Consider the following 17,760-nt stretch of genomic DNA (forward strand, 5'->3'; position numbering starts at 1 on the left):
ACAGGTCAAGATGCCATTGGCTTTTCTGGCCATGTGGTTTATTTAAGAGGAGCTTGGAAACTTAAAAAAACTCATTCACTTTCGGGATGATTTAACTGACAGCTGTCACATTTTTAGGTGCAAGTCATCCTGAGATAACTTTTTGTATTACAGGTTATAGTTTTGGGGTTACTACTTTTTAGGGTGGCACATATTCTTAGAAGGGGATCACAGAGTAAAAACCCTGTAACGGGTATGGGCAAAGCCTTACCATGCAGGTTTCTCCTCACTTGCCAGCAGTGCAGCCCTGCCTGAAGGGGATCAGACTGCAACACCTAAATCCTGCTGTTTTATCTGTACTTCCCATCACAACTGTCTGAAAGGTTTGATCTCAATAGCAAAATCTCCATTATGGGCAATTTGTTAGACTTTTAAATTTACATGAGGAGCCTAAGGGAAAAAAGAAGGCTGAAATGGAAATTTAATTCATATTTCATAAGCAATTAAATTGTTACAAATTTTAAACAGAGGCTTACAAGTTTCGAGTGTTTCTATGCCTCTCCTCCCTCTCCAATCTGTGGGAAAATGCTTAATTTAAATTCATACATCTTGCACAGATCAGCTATTGAGGTGTTTTACTCGACTCTAATTTTAGGTTAACGACTACTTGCAATAATAATAATATTGAAAAATTATCTGATGTCTAGTGCATATTTTGGCTCTCAGAGGAATGCGTGCTCTATGAAACTTTTAAAAAATGGTCTGTTATGATTTTTAGAAAAATATTAATCTATATGCTTATCTAGGTAGATAAAATCAATTAAAGACATTAATTAAATTTGAGTACTGATACAGCAATGTGCTATCCAGTTAAATTAAATGTTACTTATTAAATCATCTAGAACAAATGTTTGAAGAGATCAGTGCGACACTTATCTCAATTGCAGCTTCCTCAGCACACAGTTCAAGCACACGTTTGGTGAGTGTAATACAGTGAGGTAAGAAAGAGCGGTGAAGAATTCAGATTAACTTTCTGCAAAGTTTGCAGCATTCAAGGAAAATAACCCTCAGGGCTGCGCTACCTCTCTGCCAGGTGTACATCTGAGGAGGACAAACCACCAATGTCATCTGCTCCCCGTGCTCTTCCATCACACTGACTCATTTGTGTTTGCAGCCTGAGTAGTTTTTATCCAGTCTTATTCTCTCTTACCCTGTGCAGTCAGACTGGCAATTGATGCATTTCATTTTTATGAAAACAGAACAAAACTTAATGGTAAGAGAAGTAACAAATAAGAGCTTGCTAAGACGGGCTTGCATACAAAAGCAGCCCGTGATGCTTGGGTTAGCCTGCATGTGTGATCACAGGGGTACCAGCCCACTTTGGTGAATCAGATCGTAAGATCCAGTCATGGGTTTCTATCTTTCTTAAATGACCATAAGGCTTTGGAAAACCCTGGTTGCAGGTTCAACTTTTACATTTTTCAGAAAGGAAAGGACTCTTTTCTGGATTACAGAACAGACAGTATAAGCAAATTCAACATCACTTCAGCAGACAGTGGAAAAATAGGTATCTTGTCTCAACAAAAACCAGAAATTACTAAAACGGAAAGTCACAGCAATCTTAAAAAATAGACAACTGAAGAGAGAGAAAGCTCAAGGACAAGGTATTTTTTACTGCCCAGGACTCTAAGAACTGGCAGCTATCATAGAACACTGACTCATTAATAGAAATCTGACGACTCCTTTCCAGGAAAGGATTTATTTTATCAGTTACGAAAGGCTGGTTTCAAAATCCATAGGAGAATGAAATTAAATGCCTACTGGCAGATTTTTGTTTTATATCTCATATTTACTCGCCACTCGGGAGAACTGAGCACAGTAACTTCCTCCATTAATCGCTTCACATCAGGCTGGAAATACAAATAGCTTAAAACTATCCCAACACATCCTACTGACTGTTTACATTGGCAAGGGATTAGTTTTTCATACACCTTCTACAAACATTCATCTTGGCCCATACTTGGTGAGTACTTCCTTCACTGCACTAAACTGAATGAAGTACAAACCAAGACTACTAAGACCTTTAAGAGGAAGACGGGTGCGGATGGGATGCGCATTCCCATCAGGGAGAACAGCATTATAATATCCACCAAAGTTTTGGAAACTGGTTGCTCTTATGGCCTCACTGGACTTGAAACTTAAACCTTAAACCAGCAGGGCATTTGCTGTGCATATCTAAAGATACTTCATCCAGCACTTGGGGTGCAGAGCCACCTTCATATCACCAAGTGATTTCAACAGTGTTGAGCAGTGAAAAGTTGCATAGACTGAAGATCGTTTATCCTTTTTAGAGCAAAGGAATTATAAAGAGAAGGGAAGCAATAGCTAATTTGAAATAACATTCTGTATTATGTATATCGAGTCTCATGCATTTGATTCAAAATGAGTGTTAATTTGGAAAAGGACCAATGGGAGCCTCAAACTCTCCTGAGTAATTTCCTAAAGGAATGTATTTTCTAGAAATTAAACTTTGCTTTCTTAATGAACACGTTTTGCGGTGATGAGTTATTGGTATTGTCAAGTCAAATTACCAGTGGATCCTCTTTGCAAAAGAGCAGTCCCTTTTGAGGATTCATTGTAAAACTAAATAGTAGACAAGGATGCATCTTATTTGTTTGCTTCCCCCACAAGGATATATCATTAATGTGTTTGTAAGAACTAATATGCATGGCACCCAAATTACATCTGTGGAGTCATTACAAAAAGTGCTTACTGTATTGCCATATAATTAGATTCCCTATGCTGAATATATTATTTCAGAGCTGTCAGAAGCCAATTACAGACCTTGTGTAACTCCACAGGAGTTGGTGACATGATTTCCTTCATTTCTTGCTTCATTTTCCTCAGAACCATGGACTTCCTCCCTACATCTGATGGCAATGTGTTGCTACGAGTGGCTTGGCTGTAATGCAGCCTCACAGAACTTCTCTCCTGGAAACTGGCTTGTCGTCCCAGCTGGCTGCGGGGCTGCGGGCTCTCATGGTTCAAACTCATTGTACTTCCTGACATAATCGTGGCCTAGAGCATTAACGAACAGGTTAATTTTTAACGCAGAGCGCGGGTGAAGTAAGCGGTTAATTCATAGCAGTAGGAAAAACATCTCTATTCTTTGTTAAAACACAGTCACTCAGGGCACAGCAAAAGGCGAGAGGATAGATGTTCAATCTGCTAAAATAAAGGACCACAACAAAGCACAACAACAAGAACAAAGCCCTGTGGGCAAATGTTTTCAGATGGCATTTCAAGCTAAAATACTGAGCACTAGAACAGCTATGCTGGTAAGCCAGTCCCCTGGCAGACTGAAGAGTGTGTAGTATAATTGCTTACTTAAAAAATATTCTACTTGTAAATAAAATTATATTTAAGTTGCGGCATAATTGCATTTGTTGGGATTGGAGCTACAGGAAGTCATTTACAACTCAGCCTGTGCGTGCAAGGTAAGAAAACGTGAGTCAGCAGAGTGTGTAGGCAGCTCTGGAGCCAGCATGGGCAGAGAGCATGCCCGGATACCATCCTGGGCCAGGGAAAGCTCAGCACAGGTAATGCTGCCTGGATAGAAACTTTCTATAATAACACCCATATTGCAGGAGTAACTGCCTTAGCTTAGTGCTGATACTTCAGAGGTACAAGCCGCTGTCTCACTGCTGGTTTTAATTCCAATAAAAGCTAGCCTTTTCTGTTTTAGATGCAAGAACACACGAGGGTGACATCTCAAGAGATGATGGTGGCAGCCATCTCACCCACCGAGTGGAACAGACTGACATGAAAAGCACCCGTGCAGTGCATGGAGTCTCCTCCCTTGCGAAGGCCTTTCTGCTCTGGGGAACAGGAGGCAAATGCACCTCGGCACAGCCACCGTACAGAGGTGCCACTGCTGGAACAGGGTACGCTGAAATTCCTGTTCTCCCTGGTGCTGATGGGTAAGTGGAAAGGGACATTAAAAGGCCATAACCTGTACTCTGATGCGGACAGCATGCAGGCAGCCTGCTTGAAAATGAGAAGTGAAAATGAAGGGGGAAAAAATAAGGGGGAAACCAGCAAATAAACATCTGCTTCTGACTCTGGTGAGCATCACTGTCAGATGCCTTCTCGCAGCTCCAGCACTACTTTCACTATGAGATAATCTATTGTACCCTTAACAGCCTGTCTTGAGCTCTGTAATGACTGATATTGCTCCCTGATGGACCCAAAGCATCCAGAGGACTTGGCAAACAACAGTTTTCTTTGCTCTTTGGCTGAAGACCTTGAAATGAAAAATGGTAAGGAGTCCTTGACTACGCAATGGCCCTTCATAAAACAGAGGCATCGTCATTCTCCGCCCTGTGTTGTACTGAATGAGTCTGGCTTGCTTGTCAGAGCTGGAGGCTGTGCAACAAGGCGATGCTATAAATGCTACAGCACCTCCACATCTGAATTTCACTTCTGTGCAAGGCTGAGGAAAAGTCAGTGTGTTGAAGCAACTGAATTCTGGTCAGCATGAATGATCTGTTTCCATTTTGGGATTATCTATTTCTATATCCTTTTATTGTGCTCTGAATATTGAAAATTGCAAGAGAAGCCTGAGGTAGCGAACCATATCTAACTATGGAATTAAACCAGTATAACATTTTCTCCTACATTTCTCTGGTTTGCAATAACAAATACATGAGAATCACATTTTGCTACCCATACATGCAATACAAAAGCCATAAATCTGAGGAAGTAAATTAATCGAAACTGAAAAACTTTCACCCAGTGATGCCATTCACATTCCTCCTGACTGCTAAAGGACTTTATATAACATAAAAATGAAAATGAGATTCTGCCAGTTTTGCAGCTCCAGGAATTTACAAGAACATAAAAGAAAATATTTTAGGACTTTTCATTCTACAGCTTTTAGAGGCAGCATAATCTTAACTGTTCCGATTAGACAACTTTGAGAAAAGGTGATTAGAAAAATAAAGACTCAAAGTTACTCTGTCCCTGCTCGCTTCTCCCTCTGCCCCCTCACAATCTAACCCAAAGCACGGTTAGATTTGCAATTAACTTCAGGACAAAATGTGAAAATACGTCACACAGTGAAGAAATTGCTGCGTAACGAACATTTCTCACATTGGCAGCTTTTTATGCAGAGTGGCAAGATTACAGGTAAACAGTTTGAAAAGCTGATTTTCTTTTATGTTCACCTTAATCAAATTAAGTTTCAGTTGAAAAGACAACCTAAAACATGCTAAGAAAAGCTGCAGAAAGCGTCTGTCAGAGAATGGGATGCGTTGCTGCAGGAAGGTTATGCCCACTCAAGGAGTCCTGCGCCACTGCTGCCTGTGCAGGCAGCACCAATGGTTATGCACAGCAGAAGCTGCAAGTCAAAAGCTCTGGGGTGAGCACGTTGATAGAGTTTTTGGTTGCATGGTACAAAAGAAAACAGCTCTGTTAGGGGTGGGGGAGGCAGCTGCACAAGCAAAAATATAAAGGTAAAGGGTAGGTACCACGAGAGTCATGTTTCTCAAACACAGACGCCTGTCAGCCTTGTCCTGTGGAGAGGGGTTAAAGCTTTTAAATGAATTGGTGCGATTAGTGCAACGTAAAAGAAAATAAAAAAGGAGAAAATAAAATGAATGTAAACCAAACCAAAACCATTACATTTCTCTATAATTGGAAAGAAAGCTTAAGATTGTTCTACCTCTAGTTCCCTCAGAATTCCTGACTGGCCACAGGTCTCTAAATCCTCCAGAGCCTGAGACCAGAAGTTTTCCTCCTGGTCAGCCTCGGTGTTATCATGGGTACCTGCGAAGCTAGATTTACAATGAGAGGTTAAACAAAACGTGGACTTTTTTTCCCTCAAAAAATATATTTTACACACGTGCCTTGCCACAGACTGCAGCTCGAGTGACAGAACGCTACAGTGGGTAGGCAGGAGTGGGGACAAGAGCCGCTGATCAGGAGGGGCCGGATGGACACGCAGGGCCCAGGACAGACAAACCTTCTCCCAACCTGGCAGTGGCCAGCAGCTGGCAGGGTCTGAGCAGCGAGTTACTCAGCCAGGAGATAAATGGATTCCAGGAACAATTCATACGCTTTTTTACTGGACTGAAAGTGGGACCTCCCCGTGAAAATTCATGAACCAACCAGTAGCTGTGTGCAGAGCTGCTCTGTGCAAATATTTAAAATAAAACCTTTCAACCTTACAGACTTCTCCCAGGGAATACGAAAAGAGCCCTCATTTTTGCAAAGAGCATTTTGCAAAAGAGGGACCTGATTCCTTCAGTCTAAGCTGCATTTCTCACTATCAGTTCAAGCCCACCTGACTGCCATCACATAAACTGCTCCAGACATTTCATACACAAACACAGAGACACTTTCAGGGATGCAACTGCCTCGCATGGAGACTTGGGTCTCTGGTGTTTCCTAAATGCACCAAAGCCTCATCACTACCACTCGAGCAAGGTGCTGCAGACAGCAATGCTTAGGGAAGTGGCCCAGCAAGAGTAGTCTGATAAAAAACACCAACTCTGATCCGCAGCAACACAGCCCAAAGCAACACCGTTGCAGTGTATGTGTGTGGGGAGGAAGCAGGAATTTTTTGCTGTCTTAGCAAGGGGAATCAGCTCAATGAGGCTGACACAAGCGCAGAGCTGCTGCAGGGAGAGGGCTGATTTCATGTAAGGCACAGGGGAAGGATGAGGCAGGAAAGAGCGGGAATTCAACCTTTTGGTGGCAGCAAGCTGTTCCTTTGCAGCAGCTGCCCCTGGACTGCAGCAGTGGTGCTTAACAGCACATAAACAGAGCAAACGCTATTATGGAAGCAACACATTACTGAGAATAGAGTGAATGCAACAGTGTTAACAGAGCAGCTCTTAAATAGGAGAACTGCCCAGCACAGCTGAGGACAGCTGGAATGCTTCACACTCATGATACTCTGCCTCAGAGATGCGTCCTTACAGTCACCATCAGTCAGGCAGACAGCGCTCAGCCATTGCAGTCTCTTACTGCAGTGATTCTCCATCTAGCACCAGTGTCTCCCCTAAGGCATTGCAATAGATTTAGCAATGGTGAGGATACCTGCTCAGATCACAGATGCGAGATGAGAAAGTATTGAAAATGTGATTTTTAGAAAGATCCTTGACTTCTGAAATTAGCTCTTTCAATAAACCTAAGCAGCTGTTTTAATAGCCAATGGTGAACACAGACTACTTTATCCATTACAATACCTTTCTTTATATTGCGTACTAATATTAAAATATAAAATGGAACTTGAGTTCAAATGAACAGGATTTATGAGACACAATTGTCTGTGACAACGAAGACTGGATTTCCTAGAACAGGAGGTCCCATTTCGTCTCTGACTCCTGTGAAACCTGAAATCATGATGCCTGTATGTCTGGACCTCTTCTTAATTGAAGCAATTCCTTTCTGCCCTCACCTCCTCTTTTGCCTTTTCTCTGAGTATTGTCTCCTGGTGTGTGAAATGCTCAACTTTCATATCTCCATTACAGCCACATGAATAAACAGATTTATAGCTGAGCTACTGCAAAAAAAAAAAAAACGAGGTACCAAAATAATTTCTCATCTAGATGGCTTTTTTTTTCCTGAACCCTAAGAGATTGATTTTCTGTCATGTGAAATATTGTTTGACCTATAACAAATATATCTGGTTTTCTGATGCTTATTCAAAGAGCTGTCAGAACTTTAGATGCATAAAAATGCTGAAGGAGAGGTAGTGGGACAGATATGAAGACACAGGTGCCTATGATTTGGTTCTTATTGGCATATGAGAGACAAAATATATGTATTTTTTTAATTCAGGAGGTGATAAGGACATTCTAGGATCTGGCAGACTCATTCCTGTAAGTATTGTTTTAGTGTGCAAAAAATTTTCCCTGGAGCAGGATCCATGACAGCCTTGTCCTCTCTACCAGTGACAGGCAGACTCCAGGCTACAGAGTGGCTTTAGCTCTCCGATTTCATTTGCTTGTGAACTGTAATGTCACTGCCACTCAGTAGCATGCTAATGATTTGATTTCTGCTTTTATACTTGTTTTTTTACTCCTTTTTTTCATTTCAGTTGTTTTTCCTTCCATCCTTGCCCCCACCTCAGCCCAGCTGGATCTCGCTCCTATTTACTCCTTGTTGTCCTACCTGGCAGTATTCCACTCTTCCAGCTGTCCCCCACCTTTCCTTTGCCCACCAGGGGCACCTTTCCACAGCTTGCTCTCCTTCTTCATGCTCCTGATGCTCTCTCCCCCTGGTCTTTCCACAGAAGTTTGCTTTAAATGGTTTTCTTGATTCTCTCCCAAGGTCTCAGTCTCCTTCTGTTGCCACATATTCTTGGAAGCTGTGCTACACAAAGTAAAGGTAAGAAGAAATTACTTTTTAGTGTTGGAGAAGAAGGTAAGTTGCTTAGCTAGAGGCAGAGAGGAGGTGTTTGTAACAGGTTCCCTGCAACAGGCTGGAAGAACTGACACGCTCTTCTCAAACACTCCAGCACTTGGTATAGGAACACCATCAGGTGTGGCATAATCCATTTTACAGATACAAGGTTAAAATAAACATTATTTTAATTTGTGCCATATACCTCAAATGTAAGTCACACTGACAAGCAGAACGAGATTCTTTAACATGCATACTTTCTGTTGAATACTGCTTTAAAACAGTAGTAGAATCCATGCATTTCATTTAGAAAATTTGTATTTTACAATCTAGCTTCCTGGTTCGCTGCTCATCAGCTTTTGCAATGTATTACTGATGTAACTGCAAAACAGTAGGTGCTCTGCATATACGGCTGCATCTCATCTCAGAAACCAAAGATGGGCTTTAACTGTGGATAAAAATGCTGCTACTAAATTAAAGATATTAACGTACCAAGAATGACAGGTATGAAGAAAACAATGGTCTTTTCCTTTATTAGATATTGCCCACTGTTAGCCTGTGGAAACTTCTGGTATGCTTTTGGCCAGCAGGGACCAAAGGAGCTGGATACGGACTGACAGCTCATACTTGCCCAAATCTTAGCTACCATCTTGCCAGACTTGTCTCCAGACAAAATGCCACTGGGCAATCTGCTGTATCAGAGCATTTGTCATCCAGATTCTGAAAAGCAGGACTGGCATCTAAGCCTTACCTTGATTCATATTTCAAAGCTAACAGACTGGCCCTTACAGACTTACTTATCCAGTGTATTTATACAGGAACCAGAAAGGTTTTCCTTAGTAATAAACTTGAATTTCCCACAGATGGTGATTTCAGGCTCATTGTGCTGCTACACCAAGAAACTGCATTTCTGATGAAGGACACGCATGTCTGCAATCCTGAGGATGGGTACAGAGAGCACAGAAACCTTTCTTCCCTCGTCTAAGGAAGAACTGTTCTTTGGTGGGAATGACCCAAATCTCTGCAGTGGTTCCACTGTCAGTGGAACAGTGGAATAAAAGTGAACAGTGAATAAAAGACTTTTGGGTTTTTTGATCTTTCACCAGCTCCAAGCACTGTCAACTATGCATCCTTCCCTCAGGAAGGTCTTTTGCCTGGAGAGAAATTTACTGAAGAGGAGATTTACTTCCCAGAGGAAGAAGAATGCAAACTACCACAGCTTTGGACAAGACACTGATACCTCAGTCACTCTCTTTGCCTACTGAACCCCTGCAGATGTCTCAAGCATTTATGGAAGAAGACTGAAAATTCTGCTTCTTTGCCCAAACCAAAATGAAGAATTTTCATGGAAGACAAAAGATTAACATTTCAGTTTTCTTTAGCTGCTTTAATTGTAGGTTTATGTTTGTGGAGTAGAAAACAAAGCAGGTTTTTTCTGAAACTCACCCAGGGGAATGGCCTAACTTTTTTAATTCTTAAGAGATAAATTGTTGGGTTTTTTTTGGTCTAAAGTAACTCAAAAGAAATACATGTCTTGATTTTGGTATCATAATCTTCCATGAATGTCACTAATCTACCTTAATGAATTTCACTAGGTATAAATACCATATCTCATATTTAAAGGAAGAGTCATCTACCGCTGCATTAGAAAAACATAATTTCATTTCAGAGAGTAAGAGCTCATTTCTGAGGCACTGCTGCAGTTGCAAATCAGAGAACAGAAACTCATACGTGAGCTTACCTGCTTGCTGCAGGTCGGTCCCATTCGTCGTCGCTCAGCCCTGTATCATGGAATGGGTGGTTTCGTGGTTTGCTTGGAGGGGACAAAGTCGTCTGCTTAGGACTCCTCCATTCGTAGGCATTGAAGTTGTATCCTGAAGCCTGATAGCTGTGTCCTAAAAAAATGCATTAGATATTTAAAGCACTGCGTATGTTGTGATGACAGAAAAGCACATCTCTGGAGCTGGGTTCTCTGGAACGTGGATGTGGACTCATGATTCATTGGGGATTTTTTTTTCCAGTAGCAGTCAGATATTTAGAAGAATAAATGTCCTAAATTATGCCTGAAATTAGGTGCACTCTAGAGCTTCTCTTGTGAAAGCCTACTGAAAGTATAATCTTAAATATATCCAACGCTACTGTCTGTGCCTCAGCTGCTTCTGATGTTTAGTTCTGGACATTTTCACAATTTATCAGTTTCCAATTTGACATCACACATTGAATTCTAGTGAATAAATCATGTGAGTAGTGAATGTGTTAACTATGGCATAACATGGTCATGTGTAACATGCCCAAAACTAAACCCGGACTGTTAAGAAAAATGTGCTTCAGATCTATTGGAAAAAAAGTTTATTTCTGGGTGCTTTCATCATACAAGCAATGTTGGTATTACTTCAATAGTATTTCTTTAATAGAATTAGGTGTAATTTGAATTCCAAGTAGGAACCTGACAGTCTGTCTTCCAAGTGATGTACCAAGAAGAACACATGGATCGACTTGTTACAAGCTGATGCTGATCTGATAAGCAAAATCCATTATTGTAGAGATGCTCTCTCTATATATTTCATCTTGATATATTCCTTTTCTAGCTCTACAGCTGGCATTTTCTGATGTGCATATTGCATTGGGAAGTTCTATTTTGTTGATGACTAACAAATACCACCACCGTCACCTCTCTACAGAGGGCAATTTCCTTCCATAAATCAGTCTAGACCCGTCTCCCTCAAATCCTATGCAACTACAGAGTTGTGAGTATTTCCCAGCTAGTTGGCAGGCATTAACATACTCCCTGATTCTAGGAAAGGTTTTGGTTGTGAAAATGTGACTGCTGTGTGGAGAAGGCTCTGAATTACTAAGGCAGACACATTAGACAAAGGTACAAAATGGGGTATTAATTCTAGGAGAGAAAAGACTGCTCACCAGCATTAAATTAGTAACTAATAGGATAAAGCATTAGCTGGTGCTCCAGAAACATCCCCCGAAGTCTTCAATTTGCCTGTGCTTATGCCAAGAAAGGTTTGGAGGGAAGCCAAACTCAACTTGAGAGGTCAAGACAGAATGAACCTTAATAGAAATGTGGGTCACATCAGTACCACAGCAAGGGACAAGGCGCAACTCTGATTACACTCGGGCTGTTCAGCAGAAGTGCCACGGACCCAGCCCAGTCTGCGCTGATTTTTTTCAAGGGAGTTCGAAAAAAAATCTGCCTTGAGATACTGGTTTAGTTTTGGGATGGCACCCGAATCACCAGGACTTAGGAAAGCAGTCTGGGTCTCTCCTCAATCCTTTCCACAGTTGTACAATTTGCTCCAAATATCATCAGTTCACCCAGGAAACAAGAACTATCATTTTGGCACTTTTTCAGCAACACCTCCCCTTAGAACTTAAAAGTATCAGAAGAAAATCTAACACAATTTATTTTGATAAAATGACCAAAGCAGTTAAAACCAGAAAAGACAACAAATTCATCCCAACTCTAACTCCAGTGAAATACAAATTATACAGGAGGAATATAGCCTAACACATTAACTACTAAAACAAATGTAACAGTAAATTAAAAGTAAGATGTAGAAAACAAGATTTATAATTAAATGTACGGAGGCTGTCTTGTTTAAAATATGTTGATGCCAAATATACGCAGTAAGGCCAAGAAATACTTAAAAATTAAAGAACAGAAAAAATGGCCACTAGTAGTGACATCAGTAACTTCTTAATCTCAAGTAGCTCAGCAGGTTTCAAAGGAAATGTTCTGCTTTCCAGAAGAAACCACCATTGTTTTCAGTGAGCAGGGACATGAGGGAATAGCAATGAAAAGCATCAGCACACAACTCCAGTCTATGTGGGAAATCTGCTGGGCAGAGCTCGGTTTCAGTTCTCTGTGTCAGGGTACAAACCAGCTCTCTGTGAACTACCCATGCTCCTGGAAAGCAACAGAGAAATAAAATTGAAAGAATGTTAAAAAATATTTGAGGTAAGGATCTACCTGTCCAAACACCTGCCAGGTAGTGGGAATACCTGCTTTACTATGGAAATACAGATTTTAAAGAGTGAAATAAAACAGTGAAGCTATGTGGAAGATATTTTTCTTGTGGTCTAGAAATTAATAGATGTCTGTATCCTTCACTGCCTAAATAAATGTGTCTTACAAATTAAAATGAAATTATTTGGAAATCCTATAGGAAACAATAGTCAAACAGAAGTAGAAAACTTAGTGTTAAAGGAAATCCTGTATTTAAACTGAATGACTGTTTTTGCGAGCTGAAAGTTAGATGCTAATGCTGCAGGAATGAGGAAGCAGCAAAAGATTTACAAATGATAAGCAATGCCTAATGTTCCCCCTTCAGCAGTTTATAATAAATCTGTTGCCAGTTGAAAATTACTGCATATGGGCATCAAATTCATTAACATCTTCAGTGTGTTCTGTGCCTTTCATTGATCTGTATTTGAAGGATAAACTCATTTAGTTGTGGATGAGCTATGGACCAGGCTATTCAGATGCCAGTAAAGCTAACAAAAGCCTGTTAATATATTGATAAATGCTTCATAACACATCACATTGTCATGAAAGAATGAATCTGAGGCCAGCCAGGCGTAAGAAATCACACTGCCTGCTGAGGTGTGTGGTCATAATGAGACACCAGCACATTACAAAGTACAAGGGTTAAAGTCGGTACAGATAAAGTTCTCTTTAAGGCAAAGGAAGGTCAACCGTGAAGGCGATAATTTTTACTTTAACTGTCGATTGCATTCTTGATAGTACCTTGACTTCCAAAGCTGGTATCAATACCAGAGCCATCCCACAGCTCTACTGCACTGTCAACACTTGGGACTGTAGTGGAATAGACGTCTGAGAGTTTGTCAGATTTCTGTGCAGCAGAGGTTTCATCTTCAGCATCACTCAGTTCACTTCCATGACCCACGGGGACAGAAAATTTCTTGGGGCTGGTAGCTGAACAGGATTATAAAAAAAAGAGGGGGTGGTGGTAATTGCTTTACCGCACTTCTAAGAATATGCTTTTTACTACTGACACAACATTTTTCCAGGGATGGTCTAAATGCATGTTAACCTGACACATGTGTTGAAGACCACTGATGCCACCCTTGGCCACACTCACCATCTGTCTGCTTCTTGATTTTCAAGGTGACAGTTTCTCCTGCCATCTGTAATAAATGAATGGCTTCACTCAAGGGTTTTCCTTTCAGACTGCTACTATTTATTGCTAGGATTCTGTCTCCTATGTGAATTGCCCCAGTCCTACAATAAAAGAGAAGTAAAACACTGAGTATAATAAACAACAAAGGAAATTTCTTAGCATATTTGGATCACGAAAATCTCATCTCCCTTTCTTTCTTTCATTTTGCTTTTATAGCTGTTACTGCAGTGGCTGAGTTAATCACCTATGGATGATACCGCTGCAGCCCACCTGTTTAAGAACAATCTCTGACAGCCCACTAAGTTCTGAAATGAGCCAAGTTTCTGGAAGTCTTACAACGTACCAGGATAACGGCACCATGAGCAAGTAACCACCACTGTGGCTTTCAGGATTAATCACATAAAGAGAAGAAAATAAATTCTTTGTGTAAATGCACTGTTTGTTCTGGCTGCACACAATATGATGTCTGGTGCACTGCAAGTTCTCTTTGAAACCACCACTACAGGTACCTGTTGCAGTGACTTTACCTATTCTAGGTAATAGAAAACCTCAGCATTTTCATTATTCTCTATACAGAACTAACCGGGAGGAGCATTTCTACTCCTCAGACAATGCTCACTGTGATGTATGTAAATAAGTATACAAATGCAGCGTGTGTATATGATGAGGCATGTTTTCAGATAAACTTAAGACACATGGAGTGCCTTAAGACACAGGAAGTGTTTTACCTATTTTATTCTACAAGGCTACTGCTTCCAAAAGGCTGCTAAAATGTTCCTGTGGCTGTGCAGTTTGATTGATTAGTTTCTCCCAGGTGATCTATAATAAGGACCACAATCCTCTGCTCTGTCCCATGTAGTATGTGCAAGAACATCCTGTTAAGACATTCCTCATGCTCCTGAACTTGGCAATGATAAAAAACCCGACAGTAAAAGGATTATAAACTCAGATTTGGAGAATTATACAAAAAATACACTGCTAAACCATGAAAATTAGCATGTTCAGGTAAACAAAATAAATCTTCATCTTGACAAAAGGAACACTTAAAAATAATTTGCTTTCCAATTTACCTTTCAGCTAATCCTCCTTTTGTAAGGCTGGAAATGATTATGGGATCAAAGGGCTCTTCAGTACCAGAGATTGTAATTCCAAGAGGCCCGCCATAGCGCTTGAGCTCAACAGTGTAAATAATTGCTCCAGAGCTCTCCTGTTCATCTGCAATAAATGCCAAGGGGATGCAATTGGTTTCTTATGAAAGAGAGAATGAAACTACTAGCGCAATCAGTCTAGTAACTGGTAATCACACAACATTTCAAAGGATTACATTCCAGATACACTTCTTAATCAAATTCTACTGGATTATTTTGAGAAAAAAAATCTCTTTTGTGCAATTTCTTTTTTATTGCCAAAACCTGATTACATTGAAGTAAATAGAAAAGCTCTCCTCATTCTATTTGTGCTGGCTTTGGCTGGGATAGAGTTGATTTTCTTCGTAGTAGCCAGTATGGGGGCAATGTTTTGGATTTGTGCTGAAAACAGTGTTGATTATACAGAGATGTTTTAGCTATTGCTGAGCAGTGCTCAGAGTCAAGGGCTTTTCTGCTTCTCACACCACCCCATCAGCGAGTAGGCTGGGGGTGCACAAGAAGCTGTGAGGGGACACAGCTGGGACAGCTGACCCCAGCTGACCAAAGGGATGTCCCAAACCATATGATGTCAGGCTCAGCATGTAAAGCTGGGGAAGAAGAAGGAAGAAGGGGAACATTCAGAGTTATGGTGTTTGTCTTCCCAAGTAACTGTTACGCGTGATGTAGCCCTGCTTTCCTGGAGATGGCTGACTGCCTGCCTGCCCGTGGGAAGTGGTGAACGAATTCCTTGTTTTGATTTGCTTGCATGTGTGGCTTTTGCTTTATCTATTAAACCGTCTTTATCTCAACCCATGAGTTTTCTTACTTTGACTCTTCTGATGCTCTCCCCCATCCCACGAGGGGACGTGAGAGAGCAGTCATCTGGTGCTTATTTGCCAGCTGGGGTTAAACCATGACACTATTAAGATTAATTTTTACTTTAAGATGGAAGGGACCTCTGGTGGTCACCTGGTCCAACCCCTCTGTCCAAGCAGGGCCACCTACAGCAGGTTGGCCAGGACTGTATTTATATACATTTATAAGATCCGCCCTTGAGCCTTCTCTTCTCTAGACTGAGTGGTCCCAGCTCTCTAAGCCTTTTCTCAAAGGAGAGATGCTCCAGTCCCTTTCATCATCTATGCGGCCCTTCCCTGGACCTGATCTACTATGTCCATGTCTCTCTTGCACTGGGAAGCCCAGGACTGGATGCAGCACTCCAGAAGTCTCTCACCAGTGCTGAGCAGAGGGGATGGATCATCTCTCTCAGTGTGCTGGCAGTGCTCTGCCTGATGCAGCCCAGGAGCCTGTTGGCTGCCTTTGCCACAAGAGCACATTATTATAGAAAAGACAAGTTACTGCTATTGTATAAATACTGGTGCTCATGTGTTTCTTGAACTGAATTTAGTATCAAAGATAATTCAAAAGTTTTAAACCCAAACTTCCATAAAAGAACTGTGGGAAAAGTCAAAAGTCACGGTAAGATGAGCAGCTGTCTTACGAAGAGAATCTGAAATATATCCCATATTTTTGATGGGCAAGTTTTAAGTTTTGTAACAGAATCAAAACCAGCTTCTGCATTATTAACTAAATTGAATAATTAATCCCTTCCATTAGATTTAATTTCATTTACTGTATGAAGTAATTTGTATTATTTTGAAATTTTAGTCTCACCAAACAGTCATCAGAAATGGAGAAGAACTCATCACTTTCCTTAAAGTACACCCAACAAGAGTTGCAGCAACAAGAAAGGCTCCTGTATTTATACTGTGCATGCTCTTCTTGCTAGTAAAAATAAAAAAAATCCCAGCGGGAGAGCAATCAACTGCAGTATCTTTGAGTTGTGAAGGGAGATTTTAAAATTCAACATGTCAGGTCTCAAAATAACAAATGCTCCCATCCCATCTTATGATATTGGTATTCAGCCAGGACGTCTGGCCTGGTGGGCAACTTTTCCTAGATCTGTGGGTAATGACATTTCCAACGGCTCAGCAAGCGTGGAAAATGTCTAGGCCGCACGTTCCGTAAATGTTACTAGAACAAGTTAGAAAATTCAAATGTTCCCATTTCTGTTCCTGTAGACAGAAAAACTTTAAAAGGAAAAAGATACCTGCATCACTAGCAAAGGTTCAAAGAGTTGCTTTCCTCCAGTGCTGAACATGGTACCTAAGCAGAGCTGGAGAAACACTAGTATCTTTGCAGATACTTTGTTTCTTCCCAATTTGCAGAAAATTTAGGCCATTACCTTCCCTTCATTCCAGCTCCCTCCTATTTCTCCCTTGCTATTCACATAAAGAAAATGGCATGCATATAGAATCAAAGGAGAGGAGAATTAGTGGTGTTTATTCAGCAAAGAATACTGGGGTTTTCATGCCTAGTGCTGGCCTTGCATTCCTCCTTGGGACATTGTCATCAGCGTTTTGGGACAGCTCCCATCAACTACACTTTATCTGACCTGCTCTTTCCAGAAGCAACTTCCTTCAACTGAAGGATGAAAAGTAATCCACCAAGCTAACTGAAAACGTAACAGCCAGTATTTGCTCAGGGTCGACACAATACTGATGCTCCTCCACTATCAAGAGTAAGTAAGAAATTATCAATCATACAGCAGCCCTGCCACATGACAGCTGGAAGTTTATAGATCTTTCAGGATGACTGAAAAGAAGACTGGTCCCTGATGTCTGTCTTCTGGTTAGCTCTAGTTAGGAAAATTAATGGCAGAACACAACAAATATCAAGTTGCTCCACTGTTCTCTTCAGTGCCCTTTCCAGGAAGCAGAAATGCGAGCTATCCAAAAACATGGCATGCATATCACCTGAATTCACAACGAGAGAGAGTCTTCCAAATGAGGGGAAGAAGGTGAAGGAGGGATCCTAGGTGCCATGAACACTTAAAAGATAAATCCTTTCTTGTGCAGGGGAAAACTCAAACTTCCTTCTACAGGCATTCTTCCTATCTGTTTGCACATGGTGCTAAATGCATCTGGCTTTGCTTTGTACAGATCATACTGAGAAGATACTTTCTGTTTGCTTTCAAAAACAATTAAAGGAAAGGAGCATTCTAGTGCAATTCTAAATACCATTTCAGCATTTGC

The 17,760-nt window shown here is 41.0% G+C and overlaps 1 protein-coding gene across 1 annotated transcript in view; it reads right to left on the bottom strand.

Annotated features, from left to right (window-relative positions):
* Positions 1–17,760, bottom strand: part of GRIP1 (glutamate receptor interacting protein 1) — an 83,136-nt gene that overhangs the window by 5,053 nt on the left and 60,323 nt on the right. The window contains exons 15-20 of the mRNA XM_010181768.1: positions 14,612–14,756; positions 13,494–13,642; positions 13,148–13,336; positions 10,130–10,283; positions 5,702–5,813; positions 2,824–3,057 (exon numbers count right to left, since the gene is read on the bottom strand). Coding sequence (XP_010180070.1) covers positions 2,824–3,057; positions 5,702–5,813; positions 10,130–10,283; positions 13,148–13,336; positions 13,494–13,642; positions 14,612–14,756 — 983 coding nt within the window. The remainder of the gene's footprint in view (positions 1–2,823; positions 3,058–5,701; positions 5,814–10,129; positions 10,284–13,147; positions 13,337–13,493; positions 13,643–14,611; positions 14,757–17,760) is intronic.

The sequence above is a fragment of the Mesitornis unicolor genome, unplaced genomic scaffold (assembly GCF_000695765.1).
Source record: "Mesitornis unicolor isolate BGI_N332 unplaced genomic scaffold, ASM69576v1 scaffold1973, whole genome shotgun sequence".
NCBI classification, from domain to species: Eukaryota; Metazoa; Chordata; class Aves; order Mesitornithiformes; family Mesitornithidae; genus Mesitornis; species Mesitornis unicolor.